This window comes from Phasianus colchicus, chromosome Z (assembly GCF_987193195.1).
Source record: "Phasianus colchicus chromosome Z, bPhaCol1.hap1.1, whole genome shotgun sequence".
In the NCBI taxonomy this organism is placed as follows: domain Eukaryota; kingdom Metazoa; phylum Chordata; class Aves; order Galliformes; family Phasianidae; genus Phasianus; species Phasianus colchicus.
The window spans coordinates 80,935,473-80,963,347 of record NC_143476.1 but is presented as its reverse complement, the minus strand read 5'-3'; the positions used below and the strand labels follow the sequence as shown (position 1 = coordinate 80,963,347).

General features: G+C 40.6%; 1 protein-coding gene across 3 annotated transcripts; it reads right to left on the bottom strand.

Annotated features, from left to right (window-relative positions):
- Positions 1-6: 6 nt before the first annotated feature.
- Positions 7-27,773, bottom strand: NADK2 (NAD kinase 2, mitochondrial). 3 transcript variants are annotated; one of them, XM_031608432.2, is made up of 12 exons: positions 27,332-27,773; positions 15,777-15,865; positions 15,335-15,423; positions 13,873-13,954; positions 12,605-12,688; positions 7,691-7,827; positions 6,622-6,704; positions 4,418-4,584; positions 2,784-2,839; positions 2,644-2,697; positions 1,884-2,007; positions 7-547 (listed from the first exon to the last, which is right to left on the bottom strand). In XM_031608432.2, the coding sequence occupies exons 1-12, from the start codon at positions 27,626-27,628 to the stop codon at positions 409-411; spliced, it is 1,401 nt and encodes a 466-aa protein (XP_031464292.1). In that variant the 5' UTR covers positions 27,629-27,773; the 3' UTR covers positions 7-408. The 3 variants fall into 3 exon arrangements, with proteins under 3 accessions (XP_031464292.1, XP_031464290.1, XP_031464291.1); XM_031608430.2 differs by having other exon boundaries at positions 4,418-4,561; positions 6,626-6,704; XM_031608431.2 differs by having other exon boundaries at positions 4,418-4,513; positions 6,626-6,704.
- Between the last annotated feature and the right edge of the window lie 102 nt (positions 27,774-27,875).

The window sequence follows — 27,875 nt, the reverse complement described above, 5'->3', positions numbered from 1 at the left end:
CAAAAGTGGATGTATGAAGATATTTATTTTTTTAACCAGTTCCACACATTAAAAAACTGTACATCTGAATATTGAATGCTACTGACTTAGTATTTAAACCCATCTACCTATGGTTTAAAAAGACATTCTTTCACATTTGCAACACAGGTTAGAAAATATCAATCTGCACTGAACTTAGAGGTAAGACTTCAGATACATTTCTTATACACTAGATGCAAAAAGAGCATAAATAGGCTTCCAAGATATCCCCAACCCTAGGAATGAAAAGCACCTCAGTTTTTCTCCAATTTCTCATACAACCAAAAAAAGCCAACTTCCAACTTAATGCAGCTTTATGATGTGCTGTCCTTCTCCAGCAGTTCTCTCTCTGGATCCAGAATTGCTTCAGCAGAAGACAGTAGGGTCCTTTCATTCTTCGAGCAAAACAGTGCACAGTGCATCCTCCGTATCGATCAATATTGAAGCTATTGCGCCATCATTGAACTCAAATGATGTTCCTCCATCTACAACCATACATGCATCCCAGCAACGAGAACGGACACAGACTCTGCCAACAAAAAAATAAAATAAAATCAGTTTAGAAGTGAGATGGTTCACAGAAGCACTTACCTGAACAAAGAGACTGTTTCTTGAATGTTTCTTTGCATGGGCCAGTAAATGCTGAATCATGCAGGAGCATATGTAATAATACCATAGCTGAGAAGATTAGAGGACCTATTCAAAGGAAGGCTGTTACTCCAGGAGTCTGAGGACGCTTATAATACTACACCTGAAAATGAAACTGGAGTTCAGGTGCAATTTTAAACAAAGCTACTGATGATCCCATTTAATAAAGATTTGCCTAATCTTTCACAGAAAAGAAGTCTTACATAATTAGCATGATTTCAATGCATTAACCTTGAAGTTAAATTGAATATGCATTTACAACTAGCAGTATCTCAAATACTTTGGATATTATTGTATTCTGTTGTATGAATCATTCACAAAAAAGAAAGTCATTTCAAACACAAGGCTGAAGGTCAGAATGCTTGCCACACATCTTAAGTGGTTATGGCAACAGTTTCCTTTTAATTTTAAGAGTATGACCAGTGCCTGACTGTTCCAGACCTAGGCCTTGGTCTAGACATGTTCTGATCTCCAAGATTTAATCAGCAATTACTCCAGTGACTTAAATCTTCATGAAGACTCATCTTTCACAAAGATGAAAAACTTGGAAGGATAGCCAAATGTCAAAACTTAGCCATGTGCCTGGAGGCACATTCCTCCGTTTCACTTTAGACAGCTGAAGTATCTCAAAAGATTAAAAACAGCAATAGCAAGAATTTTAGCACAAAGAGCAAAAGACAAACCATGAGAGATAGCAAAAACTACTTCAAGGAGGAAAAATGGACAGATATCTCTCAGAGGTATGTAAACATTTTTTTACTGCAGGAAAGTTTCTATAGTATATCCCATGTTGATAGGACAGGAATTGATCTTGTAGCACTTACACGTAGTCTTGTCTTCTTCAGACTAAACAAAATACCTTTTGACTCTTTCCCATATGAACCACGTGTTTTAGCCCCATAATACTCTTAGGGACCCATTCCTGAATTCACTCCAGTTTGTCAATGCCTGTCTCATAGTGAGGGCAATGGCATATGCGCAAAACTGAGCACAGTGTGATTCTTTTATTCTGTAGATAGCATAACATCTAGCTCAGATGTTATGAAAGTATAATGCAGCTTGGAAACATCTTCTTAGAAGATAGACTAGAACCATACTCAAGCCACTGAGAGTACAAAGTCGTAGTTGAAACACTTCAAGGAAAACTCCTGTGTTACCTACATATAGAAAATACAGAATGGTAGAGGTCTTCAGTAGCTGCTACAGTCGACACTTACTTTGAAGAGAAGCCACGCTGCCGACTGCTAGAGAAAACTCTGTTTACGATAGGTTCTCGAATGCTGAAAAACATCTTTGGTTCTTCTGGACTATAGAGCAGGGATTCATTGTAATCATTTGTTACTGTAAATAGAGATCAGCCATTAGTTTTTGTAGATAGAATTATTTTCAGAAAAACACATTTGTCCAAGAAAGAACACCTTCCCTACTTAGAGATATAATATTGAGTCTTGCCAGGTGTTTAATAGCCTTCACCTTTCAGGTGATTTACAAGACTTAAGTTCTATTCCATGACTTACGTTCACTAATCTCTTCAGCTGAGTAAGAATTTACTCTTTCAAACCTTAGGACAACTGAAATTCTCATGGAGATCTACATACTCTAAAGTCTAAATTACTGCTTTCATTTCAAGTTAGAAGTTTTTCCACCAAATTCATGTAAATAATATTTCTGAGAAAGATTAAAGAGGAAAAACTTCTTTACCTTAATGGTGACAGAGCACATGATCAAGCAGACAGGTTGGAGTCCCCTTCTCTGAAACAACACACCTGGATGCTTTCCTATACAATCTGCTCTACAGAACCTGCATTAGCATGGGAGTTGAATTATGTGATCTCCAGACCTCCCTTTTAACAGCTACAATTCTCTGATTCAGTAACATTGCAAGAGCACTGGAACAGCTGAAGTGGTGCTGAGTGTATAAAAATAAACTGGTCAACATTTATGATATCTTAAATAAATCTTGCTTTTTTCACTGACCTTTTTGTACTAGTTCTGTGTTCAGTGGCATATTCAAACTTCCATGCTTTTTAGCTGTTGGAATAAGATTAAGAAGAGCACCTATTAGAGAGGAGTATCTTTGTGTAAACTTAGCCAGTGATGCCAGGCTGTTCACTCACCAATATTAAGAATCTCTTCAACAGCTTGATTTGCTACCTTGTTAATATTATAGGACCTAAACAGAAAAGTAGAAGTCTTGTTTGGTACACAATAAAATTCAAGGAAACAAACAAAAACTCCAAGTACCTTGCATACAGATAAAAAACTAGGTCTCAGACAATAGAAAAATTAAGAATGCTGTTAAGCATAGGCAGACAATAGTTTTCCTCCTGGGACCAGATTCAGAAACTGACTGCTGCCTCTGTGCAGAGGTACTGTGAACATGTCAGTTGCCTAGTTCTCTGTGGAGCTTACAATTCTCAGTCCAGGGCTTTTGTTATGTCTGTAAAACACCTTAAAATGCAAGAGACATCCACATAACACACTACAGAAATGCCATGGGTGTTTTTCCAACACTATTCTTCTTACTTACTACCAGCCTACAAACCTGAACAAATGCTGAGAAGAAATTGAGATACATGGTTCTCTCTCCTAACTAGTTAACCTGGCAGCTGAAGAAGTACTTAGACATTTAAATTTAAATGCCTCACATATTGAGGAGCTCCGAAATCTCAACAAGACCCCTAAACCAGACCAGTTACAGCAATAAAGATGGCAATCCTGGAGTTTGGATGGAATCATGGAATCCTTTGCTGAGATTGCTCAATAGAAAACATAAGCAAATGAAATGCATAAGAACAGCTTCTGAACTATGAATATATGTTCCCAAAGTATAAAACACTAGGAAAGTTCTCCTAGCAATCTGCCAGTTTCATTCTTGGCAGCCTCCAGGACAAAGTTAGGCTGACTGAATACAAGATTCTGAGTTACAATGAATATTTAAGGCCGGTAACCATGGCTACAGCATGAATATTCATTTTTCCAATTTCATTAAAAGCTTCAGTTTTGTCCACTTTAGCTTGCCACAAAAATCCAGCTTGTACAACCTTAAGTGATAAGAATAGCCCAATTTCCAAATCTCTCTCACTGTACAGAAAACTAAACTGATCAGATTTGCATGTAGCACTGCAACTTGTTTAAACTGCTGCTAAGGAAATCTACTCCTTTGATTAGGTTAGTACAGCTCTCCTTGGATATATGCTTCTTTATCTAAGAAGAATATTTTGGCAAAAAAATGGTGACTTTTCAGTTAAGTTTGAAAGAGACTTGGAAAAAGAATGAAAAAATAGATGTGCCAGAGAACTTAAGTACAAGTCTTCCATTGCTATTAAAGCTTCAGTCTTCTTGAATGTTTCCTGAGCTTCTTAAGCTAAGCATTTTAATTTTAACCAACAAGACTACTTCAGAGAAACCCGCCAGGCAGAGTAGGAGCTCTCCCTCAACATTCCCAACCTCTCCTCTCTAAAGGGAACATACTAACTTCCAAGCAAAACTGCAGATAAGCTTTTGTCACAATTCCTCAGCTCGTCACCCTTTCAACTCTTCTCACCATATCTATAAGGGAGAAATTCTCCTCTCAAACACCCAAAACAGCTTTATGCTATGTCTAACAGTGAGACTGTTTGGACATAACTGATATACACTGTTTATTCATAGTTCAGCAGTCTTAATACGGACAATATGCTTCAGCAAAATAAGTCAGTCTACTTTATCTGAAACAATATTTTGTGTCAAAGCAGCAGCATGTACTTACCATGCTTTTGATCCTGTTCCTGTGCACACATTGAGCCCTGAACTCTTCTGCTTTTCCCAAGGACCATCATCAACTGATATCTCATAATAGGAGGCCCTATGAAGCGAGAATTTAAAACTGGGTTTGCAGGACTTAAAGTTCTCCCTGAATAAGACAGAACACACAGCCTTATCAGGCAAATAAAAACGTAGAGGGGATATTTTCAAATATGGATGACAATTTCACAGGCTTTGTTGAGTATTTCCAATCTGATAGCCACTTTTCACTCAGTTCTATAGCAGTTTTTGTAATGGACAATGTAATGGACAAAAGCAATTTGCAGCATGAAGTTTTAGACAGTTTTCCTTGCAACTACTTTTCATATTCAGTTCCATTTGAACAACTCTGAATCATTTGGCAATGACTTTGCATACAAGCAGCATTTGCTGTACTTAGAAATGAAACTGCAGATACATTACCTTCCTTGTATAATTGTTGAACTACTGCATAAATTCTTATACTGTGATTGGGTCTCAAAATTACAACAGGGAACACTAAGAGTAAATAATAGCATGGCTTCAAGCTGAATTCATGATCACTTCAGTAATTAAAAACCCACTGTGATTCTTCACAAACAGCTTTATTTTTTTTTTTTCCAACATTCAGCAGGTTTTGGAGTTTCTCTTCAAGACAAATTCTTCCTAAAACTTAGGTGTTCAATTCTTGGGGCACAATCATCATTCTGCATGGTATTATTGATGTATCAGAGGATTCCTCATCTTAGGCCTATTACAACCAATCTCTCTCCATAAACTGCAGATCTTCCGGATGTATTTAAGAACAGTTGTCAATGCCTAATAGAAACAGTATGGTATAGCCCTCAGATAAATAGATAACCCCTTGGAAACACATCCCATTCATTGTGTTCAACATGACTAAACTTCTTAATAAAAGAAGTTTACTGAGCTTCTAGTGATTGATGTTTTGGTCTGGACAAACTGAAAATACAAAACTTGTAATACTTCCTTGTTTTCTCAACTGACATTTTGAAGATGCACCTAGTATTTTGTCTTCTTATGCAGCATTTCAGCCTTAAAAATAAAAATTTATTTGAGCCATAAAAATTAGAGCCATCTGTGTGACATCATTATTGAAGTCTTCAAGTCCTATTAACATAAGATTTATTACTAGAGATTTGTTCCTACAGGTATTCTGTTCTTCACTGCCTCTCAAATATACTGAACTAAGGAACATAGAGTATTTATGACATTCAGATGTAGAGGGCTATTGTAAAGTGTTGGAAAGCAGCTTTGTGTTCCTCTATCTTGATAAAATTATATTTGATTAGTAGACAGCAATATATGTATCTGTTTGAGACTAATTCCTTCTGCCAGTCTGAGGCTGCAGTCCAGATGGAAGATAAAGCACTCATGGAACATTTATACTGTTTCCAGCAGCAATCACAGTGTCCCAGGCACTGTACAAACACAAGAAGATGTTACACACTAAAGTTTAAAAAAAAAAAAACAGAATAAAAGGATATAAAATACAAATAAAAGTTTGGTGAAGCACTGACTGAGGATCATGTTTTAACTCCTTCCTCAAAGCCCCATTCATATTCCCCATATCCTTCTTGTTACTGTTTGGCTAACAGAAATGCATTTATCTTCAGAAAGGACAGTCATGAGGGTACATCGCATAATGCAGTACCGTTATGTGATACAAACTGTCTTCTTAGATCAAGGACATTTTCCTGCAATAACAAGGCTTCAACCTAACGCAGGGTTTCTAAATACAGAGGCAGTGAAAGAAGTTATTATTAGTATTTCACTTTGGTTATGCTAGGCTAATGAAAATATTTAAGAAGAAGTGCAGAAGAGTAGACAATTTAAAGTCATCTTTTGACATCTTCAGTCCATGGTAAAGACAGTAACTGAAAGTATATGATTAGATAATAGCTAGCCAAGAAAATAACAGACAAGAAAAACAGAGGAGAGAATGGCCAGGCTGGAAAATGGAAAAACAGATGCTTACAGCACTACACTTTGCACTTAATTTCTGAATACACACTTCATAATCAGCAGCAATCCAACCTACTGGATTCTAAATTGATAAACTAGAGCAGAAATTTGACAGCAAAGACATCATCAGTGATTGCCCACTACAGCGTTATGAAAAGAAATGAAGTCAATTGTGCCCTGCTGCAGCAAAAAAAACAATTACGCATACCTGGATGAAAGAGATTCCCCGATGAAGACTTCATTGAGTGCTCTTACTGGTAAAAGATGTGGACCAGAAACATCAGATCCTGCAGATATTGAAAAGAATCATGTTAAATCATGGCTTCAAAGCCTAAGTTTTCAAAAACATTCCATGATTCATTGGAAGACATACTTTACTGTCCATGTTTGCATTTAGATGTTGGTTCTCAGTGTCCAATTTTCATTTCAAGGACTCATTTTTTTCCACCAGTTTAGTCTGTGCCTAGTTATAGTCCTTTAGTGGAAAGTACAAGTACTTGAACCAAGGTCAGTAAACCAATGCCACACATTTTCAGACATCGCTTTGCCTAAGAACCAGTGGGCAACCAGACTGATTATCTCCTCTTCTAGTCACTGACAGTAACTTAAAAAATATTTTAGATTAAGTTCAAAGGATTAGAAGTTACATCAAAGGTAATTTAAAGGAATTAACAAATATTTCATAATGAACAGGATTTCTCAGTGAAGAAATACAGGACTAGATAAATGAGACTCTTGAATTCTCAGTCCAGCATAAAGACGACACTGGAAGGTATTTGATGACCTAGGAATTACCCAGGAAGAGATTGCCTTTTTTCATTTGCTTGCAGACAGTGACAGCTTATTTTTCAATTGTGAGGTAATCTACCTCAAATTCAGTAGAAGCGAAGTGTGTGCAGAGACGCTTTAAGTGCAGACCTGCTAAATTCATGGTAAACTGTTCCTATGGTAACTCCAAATAATCCTAGGAGACACCACTTAGTAACAGCCTGAGGTATTTTGCCAGCAGGTGATACTATTTCAAGAAATCTCTTGAAACTGTTAATGCTGAAAGCTAGTTCTAAGTATGCAAGTCCAGAACAAACATAGAAGATGATCATACTCCCATGTAAAAAAACCCAGAGACTGAACCTTGAGCTAACAAGTATCGTCACTTTCTGCTTCTCAAACACAGTAACCAGACTTTAAATATTTCAGTTCTTATAAATCTATGCCTTCTATTCAAAGTTATCATAGCAAAGTAATTATATTCTTGTCACAGATTTGAACCTACTTTGATCCTGGAATCTTTCATTTATATGAGCTCTGCTGTGTTGCTCTTGGCTTAGCTGCTGTTCATGTAAATCTACAGGGACAGGATTAATACCAGTTCCTTCAAGATACAGTCGGATTCTTTGTCGCCACTGCCACCTTAGAGAGGGGAAAAGTTTTTATTAGTACCCAAATTACTCATTATAGAATTAGCTAAGATCAGAGTCTTGAAGACACAAGGGTTGTACCACTTCATTCACAAAGCAGAGTATCTTACAATTAAAGGCTAAATACAAGGTCACATTTCAAGTTTCATAGCTTCCACTATCACCTCTCTACTTATCAAGTTAATCATATCAAAATGTCATATGAAGTTAATCATATCAAAACTTTACACTAACCAAATTGCCAGCTGATGCTTTTTCTATATGTAAAATAAGATGACACTGACCAAAATATGTCTTCAAAAGTTACATTACGCAGAATCATGCAGAATCACAGGTGTCAGAAAGGACCTCAAGAGATCATTAAGTCCAACCCCCTGCTGAAGCAGGTACCTTACAATAGATCACAGAGGTGGACATCCAGACAGGTCTTAAGTATCTCCCATACTAGGAGACTCAACAGCCTCACTGGGCAGCCTGCTCCAGAGCTTCATCACCCTTACCATAAAGTTCTTTCACATGTTTGTATGGAACTTCTTATGTACATGTTTTAGGCCTTTTTGCTCCTTGTTCTGTTGCTATACAACACTTAGAAGATTCTGACCTGATCCATTTGTCTCCCACCTCCCTTTACATACTTATAAACCTTTATCAGATCCCCTCTCAGTCTTCTTTTCCCCCAGGCTGAACAGACCCAGGTTACTCAGTCTTTCCTCATATGGGAGATGCTCCAGGGCCATATGATGCTCCAGTCCAGCCTTCGCTGGACTCCTGCTAGAAGATCCCTGTCTTTTTTGACTAGGGAGCCTAGAACTGGACACAGTATTCCAGCCTGACCAGGGCAGAGGAGACGAGCAGGATCACCTCCCTGGATCTGCCAGCCATGCTCTTTTTAATCCATCCCAGGACCCCACTGGCCTTTATGGCCCCAAGCGCACACTACTGGCTCATGGCCAACCTGTTGCCCACCAGGACCCCCAGGTCCTTCTCTGTAGGGTCCTTTTTTAATTAGTACTGATGCATGTGATTATTTCTTCCCAGGTGCAAGACTTTACACTTGCTTTTGTTAAACCTCATCAGGTTTCTTCTTGCCAATCCAAACAGAAAGACTACTTTCAATTCAGAAAGAAAAAAATTATAGAACTGGACTATTACTGAGATCTCTATTCTGAGATCCTGTTACACTATTTACCATCACAAAACATAGGTAGTCTGATATAGCTTGCCCTTTATAAATCAATTGGATTAGTTGTTACATGGAACAAGGTAAATACTTACAGATTTCTTCAAGTAAAGTGACTTTCACATAGTTCAAGGATAAGGATTAAAAAAAATTCTTCTCTTTCTACTCTCCAATATATATATCACCATCCCAACAGAATTCTGAGCCATCAGAAGTTTTTTCAAACAAGTTGATCCAGGTATCTACCTAGTACAGAACTTCCTTCCAAACGAGTGTACCTTCTTTAGTAAATGTAAAAGGAGAATTGGCTTCAATGGATGGAGAGAAGGCTGAGGAACTGAATGAGTTCTTTGCCTTGGTTTTCACTGGCATCCCGGATTCTAATATTTCACACGTCCTCAAACACTGCATCCCTAAAGCTCTAGTGAGGACTGGAGAGATAAATTATCCCCCACTGTAAGGACAGAGCAAGTCTGAGACCGCCTCATGAGACTGAATGTGTACAAGTCTATGGGGCCAGAGCTGGCTGAGGTGGTTGCTGAGCCACTCTCCATCATATTTGAAAAGTTGTGGCTTTGAGGTGAGGTCCCATATGACTGGAGGAAGGGTCACATCACTCCCATTTACCAGAAAGGGAGCAAGGAGGATCAGGGGAACTACAGGCAGGTGAGTCTCACCTCTGTGCCTGGGAAGATCATGGAACAGATCCTGCTGGATGACATGCTTGATCACATGAGGAATGAGCATGTGATCTGAAACAGCCAGCATGGCTTCACCAGGGGAAGGCATCATCTGATGCCTTCTATGATGGAGTGATGGCATCGGTGGACAAGGGAAAGGCGATCGATGTCATTTACCTGGACTTGAGCAAGGCCTTTGACATGGTCCCCCATCACATCCTTATCTCCAAACTGGAGGGATATGGATTTGATGGGTGGACCACTCGATGGATAAGAACTCGGTTGAAAGGCTGCAGACAGAGAGTGGTCATCACTGGCTCTATGTCCAGGTGGAGGCCGGTAACAAGCAGCATCCCCCAGGGGTCTGTCTTGGGACTGGTGCTCTTTAACATCTTTATCAATGACATCGATGACGGAATCGAGTGCACCCTCAGCAAGTTTGCTGATGACATCAAGCTAAGAGTGTGGTTGACACGGTTGAAGGAAGGGATGTCATTCAGAGAGACCTCAAAAGGCTTGAAAAGTGGGCCCGGGTGAACCTAATGAGGTTTAACACAACAAAGTGCAAGGTTTTGCATGAGGGCCAGAGGAATTCCAGGCATCTATACAGGCTGGATGGAGCAGTCCTTGAGAGCAGCCCTGGAGAGAAGGACCTGGGGGTCCTGATGGATGGAAAAACTTAACATGAGCTAGCACTGTGCTCTTCCAGCTCAGAAAGCAAATAGTATCCTGGGCTCTATCAGAAGAGGGGTGGCCAGCAGGGACAGGGAGGTGATTGTTCCCCTCTACTCTGCTCTTGTGAGGCCCCATCTGCAGTACCGTATCCAGGTCTGGAGCCCCCAGTACAAGAAAGACAGAGAGCTGTTGCAGAGGATCCAGCGGAGAGCCACAACAATGACTGGGGGCTGGAGCACCTCCCCTGTGAAGACAGGCTGAGGGAGCTGGGCTTGTTCAGCCTGGAGAAAAGAAGGCTGCGGGGTGACCTCATTGCAGCTTTTCAGTATCTAAAAGGAGCCTACAAACAGGAGAGGAATCAATGCTTTGAAAGGGTAGATAACAGCAGGACAAGCGGAAATGGTTTTAAGTTGAGGGAGGGGAGATTTAGGTTGGATGTCAGGGGAAGTTCTTTACAGAGGGAGTGGTGAGGTGCTGGAACAGGCTGCCCAGAGAGGCTGTGGATGCCCCGTCCCTGGAGGTGTTTAAGGCCAAACTGGATGGGGCCTTGGGCAGCCTGGTCTGGTATTAAATGTGGAGGTTGGTGGCCCTGCCTGTGGCAGGGGGGTTGGAGCTTCAAGATCCTTGAGATCCCTTCCAACCCAAGCCATCCTGTGATTCTGTGATTCCTTATGCTTAAATAAATCAGAAAACAACCACTCAAGTCCTTGCTTAGGAATATCAGTTTTCAAACTTACTCTGAAGCAATAATCAGAAAGATCTTTTCTGTGTTGCTCTGGTGAGGCTTTAGCCCTGTTAGAGCAACAACAGGAGCGAAGTAATGAAAACTTCAACATGGCATCCAACAAAATGTTACAAGTGGCTAGAGTAGCAAGGGACTTTAACAGCTTTAACAAAACAACTTAGCAAGATGGAAAGTTAAAAGCTCCTGCTTTCTAAGCCTGAGGACATTTGATTTGAAAAGTACCTCTTCATTTAGTAACAACTACTGAAACTCCCTTAGTTAGGTACAATCAAACCTGATGGCTATATTCACCTCATTTTAGAATTTTTCTTGGCACAAATGCAAGAATGCTTCAAGCTACAAATTAAGTATTCTAGAAGTACAACAAAAAACAATCGCAATATATTATAATGTGAATGACTTGCTTCTGTTTGATTGCTTGCCATCACAGAACTATTTCTGGAATGTTAACACACCATATGTCACAGTGTGGCCTGGTTCAGTCTAGTTCAGTGATAAGGGGGTGAAGGGACACACAGACCCACACCCTGGAAAAGGAAGCAGAGGGAGGGAAGGAAAAAAAAAAGGTAGGGAGATGGGCCTAACAAGGAAAACAGTGGCAACAAGCTAGGAGAAAAAAACTTAGTTTACTAAATATAACAGCAGAATGTGAGATAATACAATAGGATTGGAATTGAAGCTAATAAATCAAATAAGGAGTTTCCAAAACTGAAGCCCTTACTCTAATGCTGTAGGCAAGACAGTTAGGGAGCAAAGAGGGCAGTCTGGCAACTGACAGTGCACTGCATGATGTTATGATTTGGAATACCAATCAAAAATCATAAGACAGGACACCACAGAACGATGTCTCTTGTTTTAAATAGGAGACTGTGAAAAACTGTCCCCTTGTTTGTTCTTTAAAATTCAAATTGCTTCACTCCTTGGTTTAAGCGAGTTTAATTATTTTGAGAATACCTAGTATTGAAAGCATCAAGCTACCTTTATAATAAAGAAAAGCTTTCCCTAAGACTACTCTTGTAACAAAATTTAAGTCACTGTACCTTAATCACCAAAACCATCTGCATCAAACTGACCATTTCCAAACCATGTAGGCTTCATCAGCTTCTATTAGCATTACCAGGCACTGTACTATGTACAATGGTACACTGTAAGATGTTTCTGAGTGTTGAAATACATAAAGCAACACATCCATCATAAGCCTTCCATCCCTTGTTTATGCATTTGCTAAGTCAGAAAAGAAAATCAATTGCTGAAGGTCTTGCCAAATGCCTTTTTTTTCCCAGGAACCAGTAGGAAACTTTATTCTTTACAGTCCAGCACCACTCTGAACCACACATTTTTCAATACAGTAAACATTTACACAGAATTAATAATTTGAACCATTACATTTTACTAAGCATCACTTGTTCCTTATAGATTACACATTAAGTATTATCCAATCAACGTACTGTAAAACAAACAAACAAACAAAAAAATCAGTGAATCATACCTGAACTCACCACGATAAAGCTTCTGTAGTGCTTCAGGAAATGAGTGTGTATATCTCACAGGCAAGCACAGGTGACCCTCTGATCTGGAAGCAAAAGGGAATAAAGAGACTGGAAAATGACAGTATACCAATATCTGATGCCTTAAAAAAAGAAAAAAGCCTTTTTGTTACACAAAGCAAAGCAAGACTTTTTACTTTTACAAGCCCATAGTATTAAAAGTACATCAGCAACCACAGCCATGCTTCTGCAGCATACACAAGAGGTGAGGATTTTACTTCCATATTTCTCCAAACAAGCGGCTGCTCCGCTAGCAATCCTGCAAGAATGTACACATTCTAAGAGCTCGTCACTGCAGTTCTAGGCAAGGAATTCGAAGTTAAAAACTTTGCCAGTTAGGAACAACATTTAACACAAATGGGTGATACAAGATCGGCAGGTGACATGCCTAAGATCAAATGAATGGCACATCCAAGCCAGAAAGCTAAACACTGTTACCGTTTCATGAGTGATACTTGGTAACTTGAAAGCAGTTGTTATTTGAACCCTGCTATTCAGACTTGATACTGTAGAAAATTTATTAACAGAATTTGAAAAATGTTTAAGAGAAGCAAGGTATGGAAATAATTATATTTTATCCACTGCTTTCTTATCTACTAATATTTAACTGGTAATACCAGAAGCAAAAATCTCAATCTGGAAGTCACAGCAGACAGAGCCTGGGTGAATTCTGAGTTTTTATCTGCCATCCATTTGAAGGTTGTACCAACTGGGCAGTACTAATACACTGGATCCACCTGCCCAAAGCAATCTTACTGCTAAGTGGAGTTTATAGAGGACAACTAAATGCCATTAAGTGGTTGAGGAGGCAACATCTTCCAAGGATGCTTCTCTTTAAGTAAGTGTTCAGGTACCACACTTAGTTGCTTTTGTTATCTAAGTCTCCTTTCTGTTCAGTAGTCTATACCACAACCTCCAGCCCCAAACTTCGTCAGTAACACAAGTTACTAAGCTCTAAGCACTTCTACACTTGTATGAAAGCAGCTGAGTCCAGTAATGCTTATCCAATACACCTTAGTCCTCTCAGATGAGAGGGGACAACTCTTTTTGGAAACTTTTTATAGTAAAACAAGTTAACTTGATACCTACAATCAAGTACAATACACATATATGTTGCTAAATGCCACAGGCATGCCACATGCGTCATGAAAACAGATGCATATTATGCCTGATATTAAATGGAGCACTGCTTTCCCAAATGTGTTTTTACCTTTCAGGATCAGTATTTACTCCAATAACTGGTTTAAATTTATCAAAGACCTTACTGGCTGCCAACAGCATTGTACCGTCACCTACAGAAAAACAAGAAGATGTTAGTTTCACTTTTCATTCCAATCCAAACAGCCTCACATGTTTTGCAGCACATATCACCCTTACCCATCTATCTGTATTTACAGCCAGTCAGCTAAGGGGTACAAACACAAACACACACACACCAAAAAAAGGACCAGAAAACTACTAATATTTTCAAAGCAAAACACCACCAACTAAATTCAAGATAACAAACGTGACTGGAAAAAGTTAGAAAAGAGATTTATGGAAGTTTCTATACACTTATTGCCTACCATGATGAATCATTTAGAAAATAATGCTAAACAAAACCACAGAAGCCAGGAAACAATACCAGATTTTACAGTGATTCCCATCAAAACAATAGCTCTAGTTTCATATCAGAAGGCATAATTTAAACATCTTATTCAGCTCCACATATCCATGTTTGAAAAAAAGTCTCACATTAAATTGAGAAAGGTATAAGCCTTTAAGTGCCACTGTTTCTTAAGATGTGAATATAGTTCCCTGTGAAACAGAAGGACAATTCTAATCAAAATCAGTCTTTACAACAAGATAGGAGCTCTGAAAATCTTTGATGTGCCAACTTCTCTCATAACTATGAGGGATGTTGCCACAGTCAAGCTGGCAGAGGAAATATTAACCCCTAATTTTAGTATTCAACTTCAAAGATTTCACTGAAATCTACAGCAGTATTACTAGGATGCTTCTGGTATAAACACATCCCTTAAGACCTATTTTGAGTACTAAGGGCAAAACGGACAGGAAGAAGACAAATGCAGGGCAGTGTTCAGGTACTGCCACAAATGCTTATGTCAGAACATTATGTCAGAGCTCAGCAACACACAATAGATTTTGCAGCAATTTACAAAAGCAAAACTGAATGACCAGCTGCAATCCAATGTTAAAAGGAACCAATTAGGATAGCTGCTCTGTTGGTTCATTTAGAAAGCTCTAAGCAGTGGCAGAAGCGGCTCAGAAATTGCATACCTCTATCTATCCAAATAGATACGTCTGTCAGTCACTGAAATTAAATGTGAAAGAAAGAAAGTTTGGGAAGGGAAGGAAATGGCAGTTTCTTAGTCTCCACCTCAAAAACAGTGAGGTAAAGGGCTACACAATCACAGAAAAGCAAGTATTTTATCCTCTTCAGTAGAAAGAAACAGAAAAGTCAGTAATTTACAACATTTTACACAAGACAACACTAAATATACCCAAAGTGGCCATGCTTTGCCACTTATTTCCTACTGCTACAACTTTAGATACTGGAGAATTTGTTTCCAAGGTATGAACATCTCTAAATGCTTCACATGTTGCAAATCTTATTTGAAAAACTCATCTATGAAAACATAATAGATTTCTTCATTTCCATAAAATCATACCTCCTGCAGATATAACAGCATCTGCCCATCGAACTGTCTCTTCATTATATTCTCGACGTTTAACAAGACGGACTTCTATCTTCTCGCTCCTGAAAAGTGCAGAAAAAAGCCAGAATGCATTCTATATCATCTACTGTCACATCCTTCTGGAAAACTAGCATGTAACTAAGGCCTAGTTAGACTGTTATTTGGCTTATAAGCATTTTATGCCCACACAAATGCTTTCTGTCTTTTCCATCTGTATTCAAGATAATCATTTCATGTGTTAGTTAACCAAACTGAACTAGTTCACATGATGTTTCAGGGATGACTGTCTATCCGCATCATCCTGTTTTCAATATTCTTTTACTAAGACTTGCCATGCAAAGCTTTCTTAACATTATTTCGCACAACCTATGTACAGTTGCAAGTTCTGAAATTCTCAGCATCCATGTATTCTTACCGTAAACTGTCTACAACATGCTCCACATTTTTTGTATGAATGCGATGCCGCTCTAATAGACCAGCGTAATTAGATCCCTTCAAGGCAAGCTATAAGACAGAAAATGGAACAGTTAATCAAGAGCACTTACTGTAGTGACTAATGTAAACAGGAGCTGTATAAAACCTATTTTATCTCATCATAAATATACATGTTTTTGTAAGTGTCCCCTTAGTTATATCTCTGTATAAATCCCAGCCAGCTTACATTCACCAATTAAAGTAATTACACTGTCACAGTAATCAACCTCCAGGTCTGCACACAATCACGCAAACAAATATGGTACACTGACCTCTATGCCACTGCAGACATTTCTCTAAATTCATGCGTTTTAGACTCTGGGTAAATCTACATAAAACAGTTCTAGTAATATTCTCCTCCAGCATGTGATGAAAGCACTCAAATAGTTAGCTACTTACCTAAACTTTGCGCTAATCAGAAGGAGGACAACGGAAAAAGCAACACAAATGCTTAATTATAACAGATATCTCCGAAAGACTTATAGCATTAACCTTCAAACTGTATTCGAGCCAAAATGGAAGACTGCCAAATGGTAACAAAGGTAGCACTTCCCTTGCAACAAAGACAAAGCAAAACTTAAGGTAAAGCCACCTACTGCCTTCAGTATTGGCCTTTGCTTCACAGACCAAATTTTTCAAAACTGTATCAGTAACAAGACAAACTGTAGTCAGCAGCTGCATTCTAGCACCATTCTCCTTGGAAGAAAATAATTTTTTGCACTTCAGACTCTGTGAACATTTTAAGTTCACATGGGCAAGACTGAATGAGCAGGCAGATAAGACCACTGCCTCATTATCTGACTTTTTTTTTTTTTGAATGAGCTTCCATTCAAGTAATTCAGTCACTACCTCTCTCTCTATATATATTCTCCACCTCATTATTTGTTTCTGTTCATTTGGTGCTGGTATGCCAAATACATGTCAATATGCAGATTAAGCTGAATTTGGAAGTAGAAAAAGAAAAAAAAGATGCTATTAAGTGAAAGGAGTTAGTAAATACATTACTAATGAAAAAGATCCTGCTTGGAGCAGTAGGCTAAACTAGATCACCTCTTATGCTTCCTTCCAACCTGAAGTATTCTAAGATTATGCTGTCACTGTTTCCCCTTCCCACTCTGCAGAGCAGAAAAAAATTCCACCTTGAGTTTGTGTAGAGAAATTTGCGCCAGAAGCTTTGAAAAGGCATTTCCACCTATTCATTTCTGTGCTTTTATACAAGGCTGCATGCCTTCCAAGAAAAAGTAGTGCCAGACAGCTGAATCTAATCCCATTTTCATATAGATTCCCACATCACAGAACTCCACAGCAAAGGAGAAAGGACAGGTAAAACATGACAATCACAGTTAACTGCAGTTCAATATCCAGCAAATACAATCTTTATTTATCTGATAAGAATTGACACGAAGAAATCCAACCATGAGCCACACACAAAGATAAATGCTGAAGAAATTATACAAAAGAATGGAATTGGCTCTTCTGGGATTGCACTTTCATGCTGCTTAGTGGGTTTAGAATCAGTGATTGATACCTAGTAGAAATTAAATTTTACAGCTGGGATCAGAAAGCCTTCTCCAATAGAAAGGGCTCCTAGGCTTTGCCTGGATGCCATCAACAGCACTACAGACAGCCAGTGTGGACAGCTGCCAGCTGTGCTTGTTTCATAAGCAAAAAAAAACCTGAAAATACCTTCACTGATCTTCCAGATCATTGTGCTTGTTATCACCACTTTGCTGGGGTGCAGGGTGTTAAGTCCCATGAACTGCCGTGGGTCTCCTCCCCAGCTAAAATGCTTACACATTCCAATAGACTCCCTGCACAAGAACTCATGGTGCTGCTCTGAGGAGCAAAGAGGTGCAGATGTGAGCAGGGGAAAAATCACGATGCTGCAGACAGATACAGCACTACTCACTGCTGGGCTAGCTCTCAAACTTATAGAATCTGTCTGGAACGGAAAGGAGAAAAGAAAAATGTATGTATTTGCTACCCAAAGACCCCATAGCACCAGAGGTCTAATTTGCTAAAATTTGGATTTTCAATCATACTTTCTGGAGCACTAACTGACCTTGCTTTACAACCAAAAAGAAATCCAGAGCAAATAAACACTACCCTCAAAAAATCTACAGGGTTATTACAAGGTCAGGGCTCCCATTCACGTCTCCTTTGGAAATGTACACTGTGAATAAAACACTGTCACCAACTGAGTGCCTGACTAGCAGACACTTATTGCAGCATATGTTTTTCAGACTGCTAATTTCACAGATTATTTACTTCCACACATGAAATACAAACTCCATCTTGGAATTCTATTTACCTTATTCATTTGCCAGATTTGTCAGCAAATGATCTTTCAGCTTAGTCCAAGAAAGCTTCTGCCTCAGAACCATGAACAAGAAATAAATCTCTGCATGATCATTTGTGATCATATGGACTACTAACATCAATTTCATGTCTACAGCCAACAGTTCACTGCTGTTACCAGCACAGAGAGATATGGGTAATTTAACTGTTGGGGAACCAAGTCTGCCTGGTTAAAAAGCAGAAGCAGTGCTCAAATAAGCCGCCAGTATCCTGACAACTGGATGAAAATTTGGATATTTCTTCTCTTACAAAGTTCAGCATTACAGAGTAGGTATCAGAAGTGTAAAGGTCTCATCTTTAAATTCAACATTAAAACAAGCAAGCATCAATAAGCTACAAGAGAAATGAAAAGTTCATGCTTTACATTTAAATAGCTAAACTACATCTATGGAGATAATGAATCCTCCTAATACGCAAAAGGCTCTGCAGATTAAAAGTCGATCTGTGTGATGACAGCTGGCAAGTTCCACCCTTCAGATGAAGCCCTGGTTTACAGTTGTCACAGTTCTCCTTTCAGAAGAAAAGACTTTGGCAGGCCAGTCTGCTTCCAACATCCAACAGTGAGCACAACAGCCTCCCGGCTTGTACAGAATAGGATAATGGATGAAGGAAATTCACTGTCTCCCTCAAAACCTCCTCTAAAACAGCTAACCTTGTAACTACGTCCAAAAAAGGAAGAGCAAATTAATTCAACAACTTCAAAAAAGACTGAGAGCATTTGAGAAGGACTTGATTCTATAACCACCCTACAAGCAAGGCAAAAAGATGTCTGCAGGGAGTATGCAACGCATGAGTTTGTTACATATTTCAAGCTCTACAGACTGCCATTTTGATCTAAGTATCAACTGATCAACTGTCTGAAGAAAAACAGAGCAACACCAAACATCTGATAACATCTATATAAGTAAGTTGGTATAAGGAGATTTCTTTGGGTTTATAAAAAAAAAAATCATTCAAAAAAAAAAATTCAAGTGAAGTATTTTTGCATTTCACTACTAACCTTTTCATGAAAAATAACTTCTTTGCATAGAATAAACAAATGTTTGAGCCATGAAACTGAAAAAAAAATTAAGTAAGTGTCACAGGGCCACAATATATATTCCTGCAAAACTTACCAGTACTAACAATGGAAAATCAAAAAATTATTTAGAACAATATAAAGAAACCTACCAGTACAGTAAAAGGAGCATACTATAAACCACAAAACATTTAAACTTAAAGTGATACACTTTCAGAAACTGCCAATTTGAAAACTGACTTTACAGAGAAGTGGAAAATAAAATGCTAGTCCTACAGAGATCTGGATCTGCAGATTGCTGCACACTTGGAATTTAAGTTAAAAGTGTAAAAGCTTACATGAAAGTCTGGAGCCCTGCACTGTTGGTAAAAAAAAAAAACAGTGGTTAGCAGGAAAGAACACTGAGAGCAAAGGAAACTGAAAGTATTAAAGTACTGATGAATAGAAGTTACAGACTACCACATGAGAAATATAACATTTGCCAAGCCCTACTTGCTAAGGCTACCAGAACAGGAAAAAGTTCTTTATTTCTGTAAGGGCAGAACGTACAGGAAATGCAGCATCATGGCATAAGGACAATCAGTTAAAGGTGACATCATGAGAAGTATTAAAAAAAAAACAAAAGAATAGGAAGAAACAAACAACTACAGGCTATTAATCTGACCTCAAAAGCATGTAAAATTGGAAATATATATATACACACACACAAGTACAAACATGAGAGCTACTCTACCCAAAATTCTCTTTGTAGACACATGGTGCCTTGCATTGGATTTCAGATGAGTTGATCACATGTTGATATGTTAGCTGTTGGTGAGCAGTGCTTACACAGTGCCAGAGAGGTTTCAGCTTCTCACACTGCCCTGCTGGTGAAGGGCTGGGAGTGCACAAGGAGCTGGAAGGGTCAGAACCAAGAGAGCTGACCTGAACTGGACCAAGAGGTCATGGCATCACACTGAACAATAAATGTTTGGGTAAAGAAGAAGGAAGGTCAGGTATTGGAGAGATGGTCTTTATCTTCCTGACATACCACTACATGTGCTTAGCCCTGCTGTCCTGGCACCTGATTGCTGATGAGAAACAGCCAATAAATTATTCCTCACTGTACTTTGCTTCTGTGTACAAGGCTTCTGCTTTGCGTGGTGAACTGTCTTCATCTCAACCAGGAATTCAAGCACCTCTACCTCCCTGATCCTGTTTTACATCCTGAACAAGTGGCCCTGTGGTGCTGAGCTGTCTGATAGTGTAACACCGCAACACAACCTCCTGCCTGATCATTTTTAAAGAATGGCTGATTTTTCATGGAGCACCTTTAGCAGCCGTTTAGACTGGAGACAGTTGCTGGAGGCTGCCTTCCTTCTCCAGCCTTCAGCCTGACCTTCCATGTCAGGAAGACATGGAGATTATCCATTTCTCCTCACCGGCATTTAAAAGCTCGACCACATACTAAAGCTTTCCTACCTCCTACTATAAGAAGTTCTACTATATTTGTACAGGCATACAAATAAAGAGGGAATGAAGGACAGCTCAGTTTCTGGACTTTAGAGAATGTTGGGCAAGAGACAAAGACAAAAATAAGACTGAGCACTTATTTGTGGTAGAATCCGCCCAGTAGAAGTGTCCATTCCTGAGACTTCTGGATCATGACAAAAAAAAAGGGTCTGCTCAAGACACAGCTCTAAATCTCTGGAACTTCTTCAGCCTTGGTTGGAACCAACAGGGGCTTCAGCTCTGTGCTTTCATACAACAGGTGTCTGGGTCTGAGGATGACAACAGCCATCACAGTTGGATGTTCACAGTTAGATCACGCCCACCTTCAGCTTCTGTTAGATGAAAACCAATTACCCAGACAACCAACAGCAACCACTCACAAGTTTCAGCTGCTGCATTTATTTTACCAATGATCCTGCCTTCATGGGATTCACCAGGCCTCTTAGCCTTTTCAAATTCCTTAAAGCTGAAGTGTATTCTCCTACTTGCTTCTGCACTACAAAACCAAAATGCATCCAAGATGACAATCCATGCTTTTGTTAGAGAAAAAGAAGATTGTGTAGTCATCAAACTTAGAAAAAAGTGAGTGCAATTTACATCTTCATTGAAGAAGACCAGGCTCACTGAATGGATGTTTTGTTTAATTAGGCTATGACTGAAGCTTTTGATAGCAATATGACAGGCTTCAGCAGAATCATGCCTGAATATGAGAGCATGAACCCATCTGCGGTCACTCAGACCAGGTAGCCCGACCTAATGAGAGCTCTGAAGCCCTCTCTGAAGCAAACCCAACAGTTTGACTGAGATACAGGTCCTGGATGAACTTACAACACACTGACTTAATTTAAAAAGTGCAATTCACAAACTCAATATCTTGCTTACAAGATGACTTTAGTAATGACCATTTCCCTTAACTGAAGTAGCAAAGAAACACAGGGTTGTCCAAAATGAAGCCCTGGTGAGAATCAGCAAGACCTGGGCTCAAGGTTTAAGTTCCCTACAAAGCTTTAAATGTGAACTGAGTTTTCCATTTCAAAGTACCACTGAGTTGCAGGCTGCAGGCATTAAGCCCAGTTCCTTCTTTCTTGTCCAAGTCTGGGACATGAGTAACTGCACAAACTGTTCCCAGCGTCTGGGCTTTATGCATGCTGTTTTTCTATTAGTTCTGTATGTCATTTCCCATGCTGCAGTACCCCAGTGGGCTGCTTTAGCAAGGAAGCATTTTGCTTACACCTCCCAAACCTTCTCTCCCAGCAGTTTAGGCCCCTCACTTTTGTAACATGGGGACAGCAGCCTTCCAAATGCTGCCTTTGTATCTGCCACAGAGTGACAAAGATGAAGCATTTTGTATTCCATTACTTCTCTGGCAGATGACTGACTATTTCTTCACCTGGTAAGTAAAACAAAGCTTTAAAGAAATGCTGCTTAGGGGGTGAGAACTTTATCTGCAGATGAACAAAACTAAAAATACCACAAACTGTTTACTAGATCTTCATTTAGCACATTAAAGCACTGTTACTTTAACCACAACTGAGGAATCCATATAGTGGTTTGCAATCTGAGGGCTAATCCAGAACAAGTTGTTGTGTTAACTATAAACAAATCAAGAATTTCTTTCTGCAGTTGCAGGTTTCCAAAATTCAGCACAATGCAAGCAATCCAAGTAGACACTAACATAACAAGACATAAATCACAACTACTTAAAGGCTCTTCCAAAAAAAAAAAAAAAGCCTTTCTTGGCTGTATTAAGCATTAGATGAGACAGTTGGTGTTTAATTTAAACGCACCAAAATGCCATACATTCATGTTTATTTGCTATATATAAACTAAGTATACATGAATGAGGTGCTGGAAAAACACACACACACTACGGAAGAAGAAATTATGTTCCAGTCAATTTGTTTCAGTCATTTCCAGACTCCTCACATGACCAAACAACAACCTTGAAGGCATTTTATTCTGTAATGTAGCTACTAAACTTATTGAACACTGAGACAAAAATACCAAGTCTAGAAAGTAAAGGTAAGTAAAAAAACACTGTGACTGTGATTTGAACCACAGTTACACGCGCCACAACGCTTCCAGCAGAGCAGTTGAAACTTTTTGTGAGAAAAGCGTCCTAGGTTTATATAATCTTGGCGTACTGTAATCCATCTCTTGACTCCATGATGCTTCAAATTCAGTACACAGTATTCTTTTTTTCGTTTTTTCAAGATGAGGCAGTAAACTACGGTTCTGCCAGTCTTCAAACCCTCCTTATGCACTCCCTAGAAGATATTCTGCTGGAATAGTTCACATTACAGAAGATGCAACCAGAGATGGCAAGTCTGAATTCATCCAAATAAAGAAAAGCTTCACAGCACCACTTCAATCGTTAATTACGTCTTCATCCTACCTTCACACACCACACATCTGGATCCATACAACATACAGGCTGATATATACTCTAAAGCTCACTGCTTTTTAGAATGTCTCAGGTTTTAAAAAGAAAACATGGCGGGCTTTATGTTTTTTAAAGACTGAGATTTCATTTGAAAATTATAATTTTGTTAAACTCTTCAGTTTGCACAGTAGTTTTCCCTTTCTGCTCCCTGCCTTGCATCTACAAAAACCGTAGCATTAAAAATACCTGAGTGGCATTTTCTGAATAGAATTCTAGTGGATCAAGGGCACTTGGAGTAAAAAGCAGATTTCAAACGAAGTCTAGAGAACAAAAAGCCTGTCTAGTTGCTAAGAGTACCTTGTGGGTAGTGGTGTGACACCCAGAAACCAGAAATTCTGGTAGTTAGGAAAAGAAATTCAGAGGTGCGGCCACAAAAAAAAGAAAAAAACAAAACATCTTTTTGCCATTTGATGTAAAAGAAGCAATGAGTTTTTTTCTGTAATGTAAGAAAAAAAAATCCTTATCCAGTGAGAACTAATAGTGCATTTTCCTTAAGAGATGACCTTCTAAGAAGCACTGAAACTTGAATGCAAAGATTAGTAACAGCTGGTGCTGCAAGCATCTAGACTTTAGGGATGCACCCAGTTCTTCTCCATTTCTGTGATTTTCCTTTTGGTGCACAAGAACTCACAAGCTCCAGCTGAGGCTTTTGCACTGCTGAGGCAAGCTTCCTTCTGAACCAGCCCTGCTTAGCATTATTTTGGTACCCTACATTAACACTGAACTCACACTGTGCCTCTTTCAGAGGCTGCAATACCCAGAAAACTCCTTCTCTACCCATCTGCCAATTTTCAAGATATCTAAATAAACACATTTTTTGAGACGACCATCTCAGCCAACTTGCTGCAGTGGTCCAAAATTTCAATTCTTTCCTTTCCCTCCACACTCCAAAGACAGACACCTAAAACAGTCACAGCAGTGTATCAACTGTGGTCCGCATTAAATCACCTTCCTCCAATCAAGAAAAACACAACCGTAACTTTTCAATGGACGACATTTTCAAAAGTAATTAACTGAATCTGTTGTGTGTTTGGACAGCTAATTTTGTTGATCTCCCCTACATACCTTCCAGCAATGACAGACAGGTCAGCAGTTATGTGTCAATTGCTCTGTAAAACTGGAAAAATAAATAGGGCTGAGGAAGTTATCTAGTACTGGGAATGAGAGTTCTCTGAGTTTATGTAATGAAGACAGCAATGCTTGCTCCCCATGAGTTTTCTGGGAAGAAAATAAAAGTTCCTAAGTGGCACTGAAATTCTTCCACCATCAATAGCCTTCACTATTAGCTGACTGGATCAGTCGTTACAGTAACTATCAACCTTCAGACACCAAGCAGAGGAAATTCAGAGCGCTGTCAGTGACGGTAAGCAAACTATGCGTAGGGGCTTGCAAAATGATAGGGACTTTTACTGAACTTCCAGCCAGTAACTGCAAATGTTTGAAATACAAAAGTCTCTTAAAATCTCATGAGGGCAAACAAAACAGCTCCTGGGTGATATGATGCACAAAACTTACTAATGTAAAAATTTAAGTGCTGGATTACTTAAGGGCATTTTTCTGCCAAGGTATCAGAAAATATATCATCCTTTACATGTATTTGACTTCCTTTCTAAGCTTTCAAGGACTCTGAAATCCTCTCCTCCATAGTAGAATTCACAGCACTTAACTATCCTTTCCAGAACCATTCAGAAATAGGATGTGAATGACAATTCAGACGTGAACAGGCACAGTTCTCAACAGACTCATTTTTCAGTGTGCAGAGCATCTGCCACAGGATATAGGAACACAACCTCTTCAGAAAAGCATGCATGACGTACGTGCAGAGATGCAAAGAAAGATTTAATCTTTCAGAGATCTCCTAAATACTTTCAGTGTTTACTCTCTATGCATGTTTCCCCCATCTGTTCTATTTTTCTGCTGGCTGGACTATTTCTTCACCTCTCCCTGTTTGCAGTAAGAAAGAATTAAAGAATTCTGAACTTGCCACTTTGATTCTGCAACCTTTAACACTGTCTATGTAGAACAACTCACTTAATACACCCAAAAAAAGGGCCACAGCTCTCAGGTGGCTGCATTTCCTATTAGAAGTGATGGCAAGCCAGCTTCTATACCAAGGTAGCGTGCTATTTGGTGTATGTTATATGATGCATATATGATCATGTATATGATGCACACTGATTTACATTTTTTCATATATATTAAAATACATCCATGATTTAGAGTCTCCATGAATACAGAACAATTTAATTGTTTGTGTATTCTATTTAATTTGAAGCTCAAAGGCATGTATAAGTGTCTCTTCTGCATTAGGTGATTTACTGTTTTTTTTCTGTCTTCATGCAAAAACACACCAAGTGCAACACCTAAATTTAGGCCTGGTTTCTTGCTGCAGCAATCAGGCACAACTGCTTAGGCCTGTAACAAGTGTTTCCTACACACATTCATGCTTTTTGCCATCATCTCATTGCCCACAGGCTTTCTGCCCAGCCCAGATGCCTACTTCACTCCCTGTCTCACCTCTCCATGCAATTGAGCTTCTGCACCACTCACATCTGCATTAGGGCATGGCCTCCAGGATGAACAAAACTCCAACCCTGCATACCCCCAGTGGGACACCCTGTCCATGCGTCTGGCTTCAGCTTCTCAGAGACCAGCAGCCCGGGGACCAGCTCCTGCAGCCTACACCAGAAGCAGATGCAGGAAGCAGCGTGACTAATTCAGAACAAAAAGCATTGAGTTCCAAGGCTATCCATAGCAGGAAAAATATTTTGCAGATACACAGGAAAGCTGGTAAGAATCTCCTGAATCTTCATCTAATGCACTTGCTAAGACTGCTGCTAGCCCAGAAATCAAGGAAAAGAATACGAGACCTGACTCCCAGCAGACAGTAAATAGAGGCATTTTTGCAGAAAGCCTAAATAAATACTGATGGACACATATTTAGGCAAGTTAGACTTTGGCTACAGAGATAATGAGTTCTATTGCTGCAATTCCTCACGTGGAGGTATTCTGAGAGGGAAGGCAGACTTAAAAAAGGGCACTACTCATAGTCTGGAGAACTAGTATTCCTGAGATTTTCTCAAAAATACGCTTCAGATTTTTCTGCAACTACTGCAATAAAGCACTGTGCATCCAGGGTTTCTTTTCTTTAAGGGATCTTCAGCTGACGCAGGCTATTGATCCCCTGTCCTGGTCTAGCCTGCACAAAAGCAGTTAGGGAAAGGTGAAACAAGCAGTTTTGTTCCTCCTGGGTTCAGCTGCACGCTGAGCAACTAAGCTGACTCTCTATACTTCACAGCAATAAAAGTTCCCTCGAGAGATGGTTAACTGCACACAAACAGAGGAGCAGTCTTGATGTGAGCTGGGTGAGATGCTGCTTCTCTGCAGCTCTGGTGGGACAGGGAGACACTCAGCAGCACTAACCTGCACACAGTGACAGTATGAATGCAGGCAGGTGGTTCCATGTGGCACCACAAGAAGTTCGACCACGTAAAGAGATTTACGCAACATGCAGTATGCACAGACAGGAATTCCACGGGAGATGGGCAGCTGCCTGAAGCACCCAGGAAAATGGTTAAAAAGGACAATGTTGCAAAACGCCAAGAGCTCTCTTTTTACAGATACTGCCCTTCTGAAGGCAACACAAACACATCACCTGCCCCTCCTACAGAAAGGAAAGCCCTCTGCAAGTTTCAGCCCAGCCAAGGCTGCAAATCCAAAGTAACGGTTCGGAGGGACGATGAGCACGGCGGGGAGGTGCTGCCCTTGGCGTGCCTTCCCCAACAACCACCTGCCTTTGCACCGATCGCCGTAAAGAACAAAGAAAAAGGCATCTCCGAAAGCAGCAGCAGGACAGACAGGTGCGCACGGGAGATCCGACTGTTTGGCTGGAGTTGTTAGGCAACGAAAGATGAAACGAGGAAGTGAAGCAGAGCTAAAGGGGCGGGAGGGAACGCGACCAAGTCCTCTCCGGGTGTCGGAGGGGATTTTCGCAACGCAGCGCTTCCCTCCGCCCGCACCTCCGCACATACAGCCTTCTCGCCGCGCGCTGCAAGGGAAAACAAGAGCGGGGTTCTCTGATCTCGAACAGCCCGGCACAAACCCGGGCACCCCGGCCCCCGATAACAGCCCCGGCCCGAGGCCGCGCCGCTCTCCCGGCCCGCCGGCGGCCCCCGGCCCCGCTCACCAGCTGCTTCAGGTCCTCCTCGCACAGCCCCGCGTAGCGGTACCGCTGCTGCTCGAACTCGTAGCGCGTCGTCTTCACCACCACCGCCACCCGCGCCGGCCGGAATCCGCCGCCCGCCGCCCCCGGACCCCCGCAGCTCCGCCGCCGCGGCCACCACGGCCCGCTCCCGGCCGCGCTCAGCCCGCGGGAGGCGAGGAGACGCCGGCGGGCTCCGCCGAGCAGCGGCAGTCCCATCGGGACGGAGGTGACTCCCGCCGCCCGGCCGGCGACGCAGAGGTAGCGCCGCGGGACGGACATGGTCCGACCTCGCCCCGCTTCTCCTCAACACCGGAGTTGCGAGGGCGCAGCGCTGCCCGGTGCCGCCCGCCCCCGCTCCAAGCCGGCCTCCGCGCCCGTGCGGAGAGCGGCACACATGGCGCGTCCGCCCCGTCACGCCCCCCCTCCGCCGCGCGCGCGCAGCCACAACCTCCGCCAATCAGGACACGCGGGGCGGGGCGGGGCGCTGCCCCCGGGCCGGGCCCGCGCACAGCGCGCGTGCGCTCTT

Excerpts from the sequence above, each read along its gene's own strand:
- NADK2 (XM_031608432.2), bottom strand. The coding sequence starts at position 27,628 with ATGTCCGTCCCGCGGCGCTACCTCTGCGTCGCCGGCCGGGCGGCGGGA. Across the intron at positions 15,424-15,776 it reads CATGTTGTAGACAGTTTACG|GAGCGAGAAGATAGAAGTCC; the intron begins GTAAGAATACAT and ends TGCACTTTTCAG. Across the intron at positions 2,840-4,417 it reads GGAACAGGATCAAAAGCATG|GTCCTATAATATTAACAAGG; the intron begins GTAAGTACATGC and ends TTTTCTGTTTAG.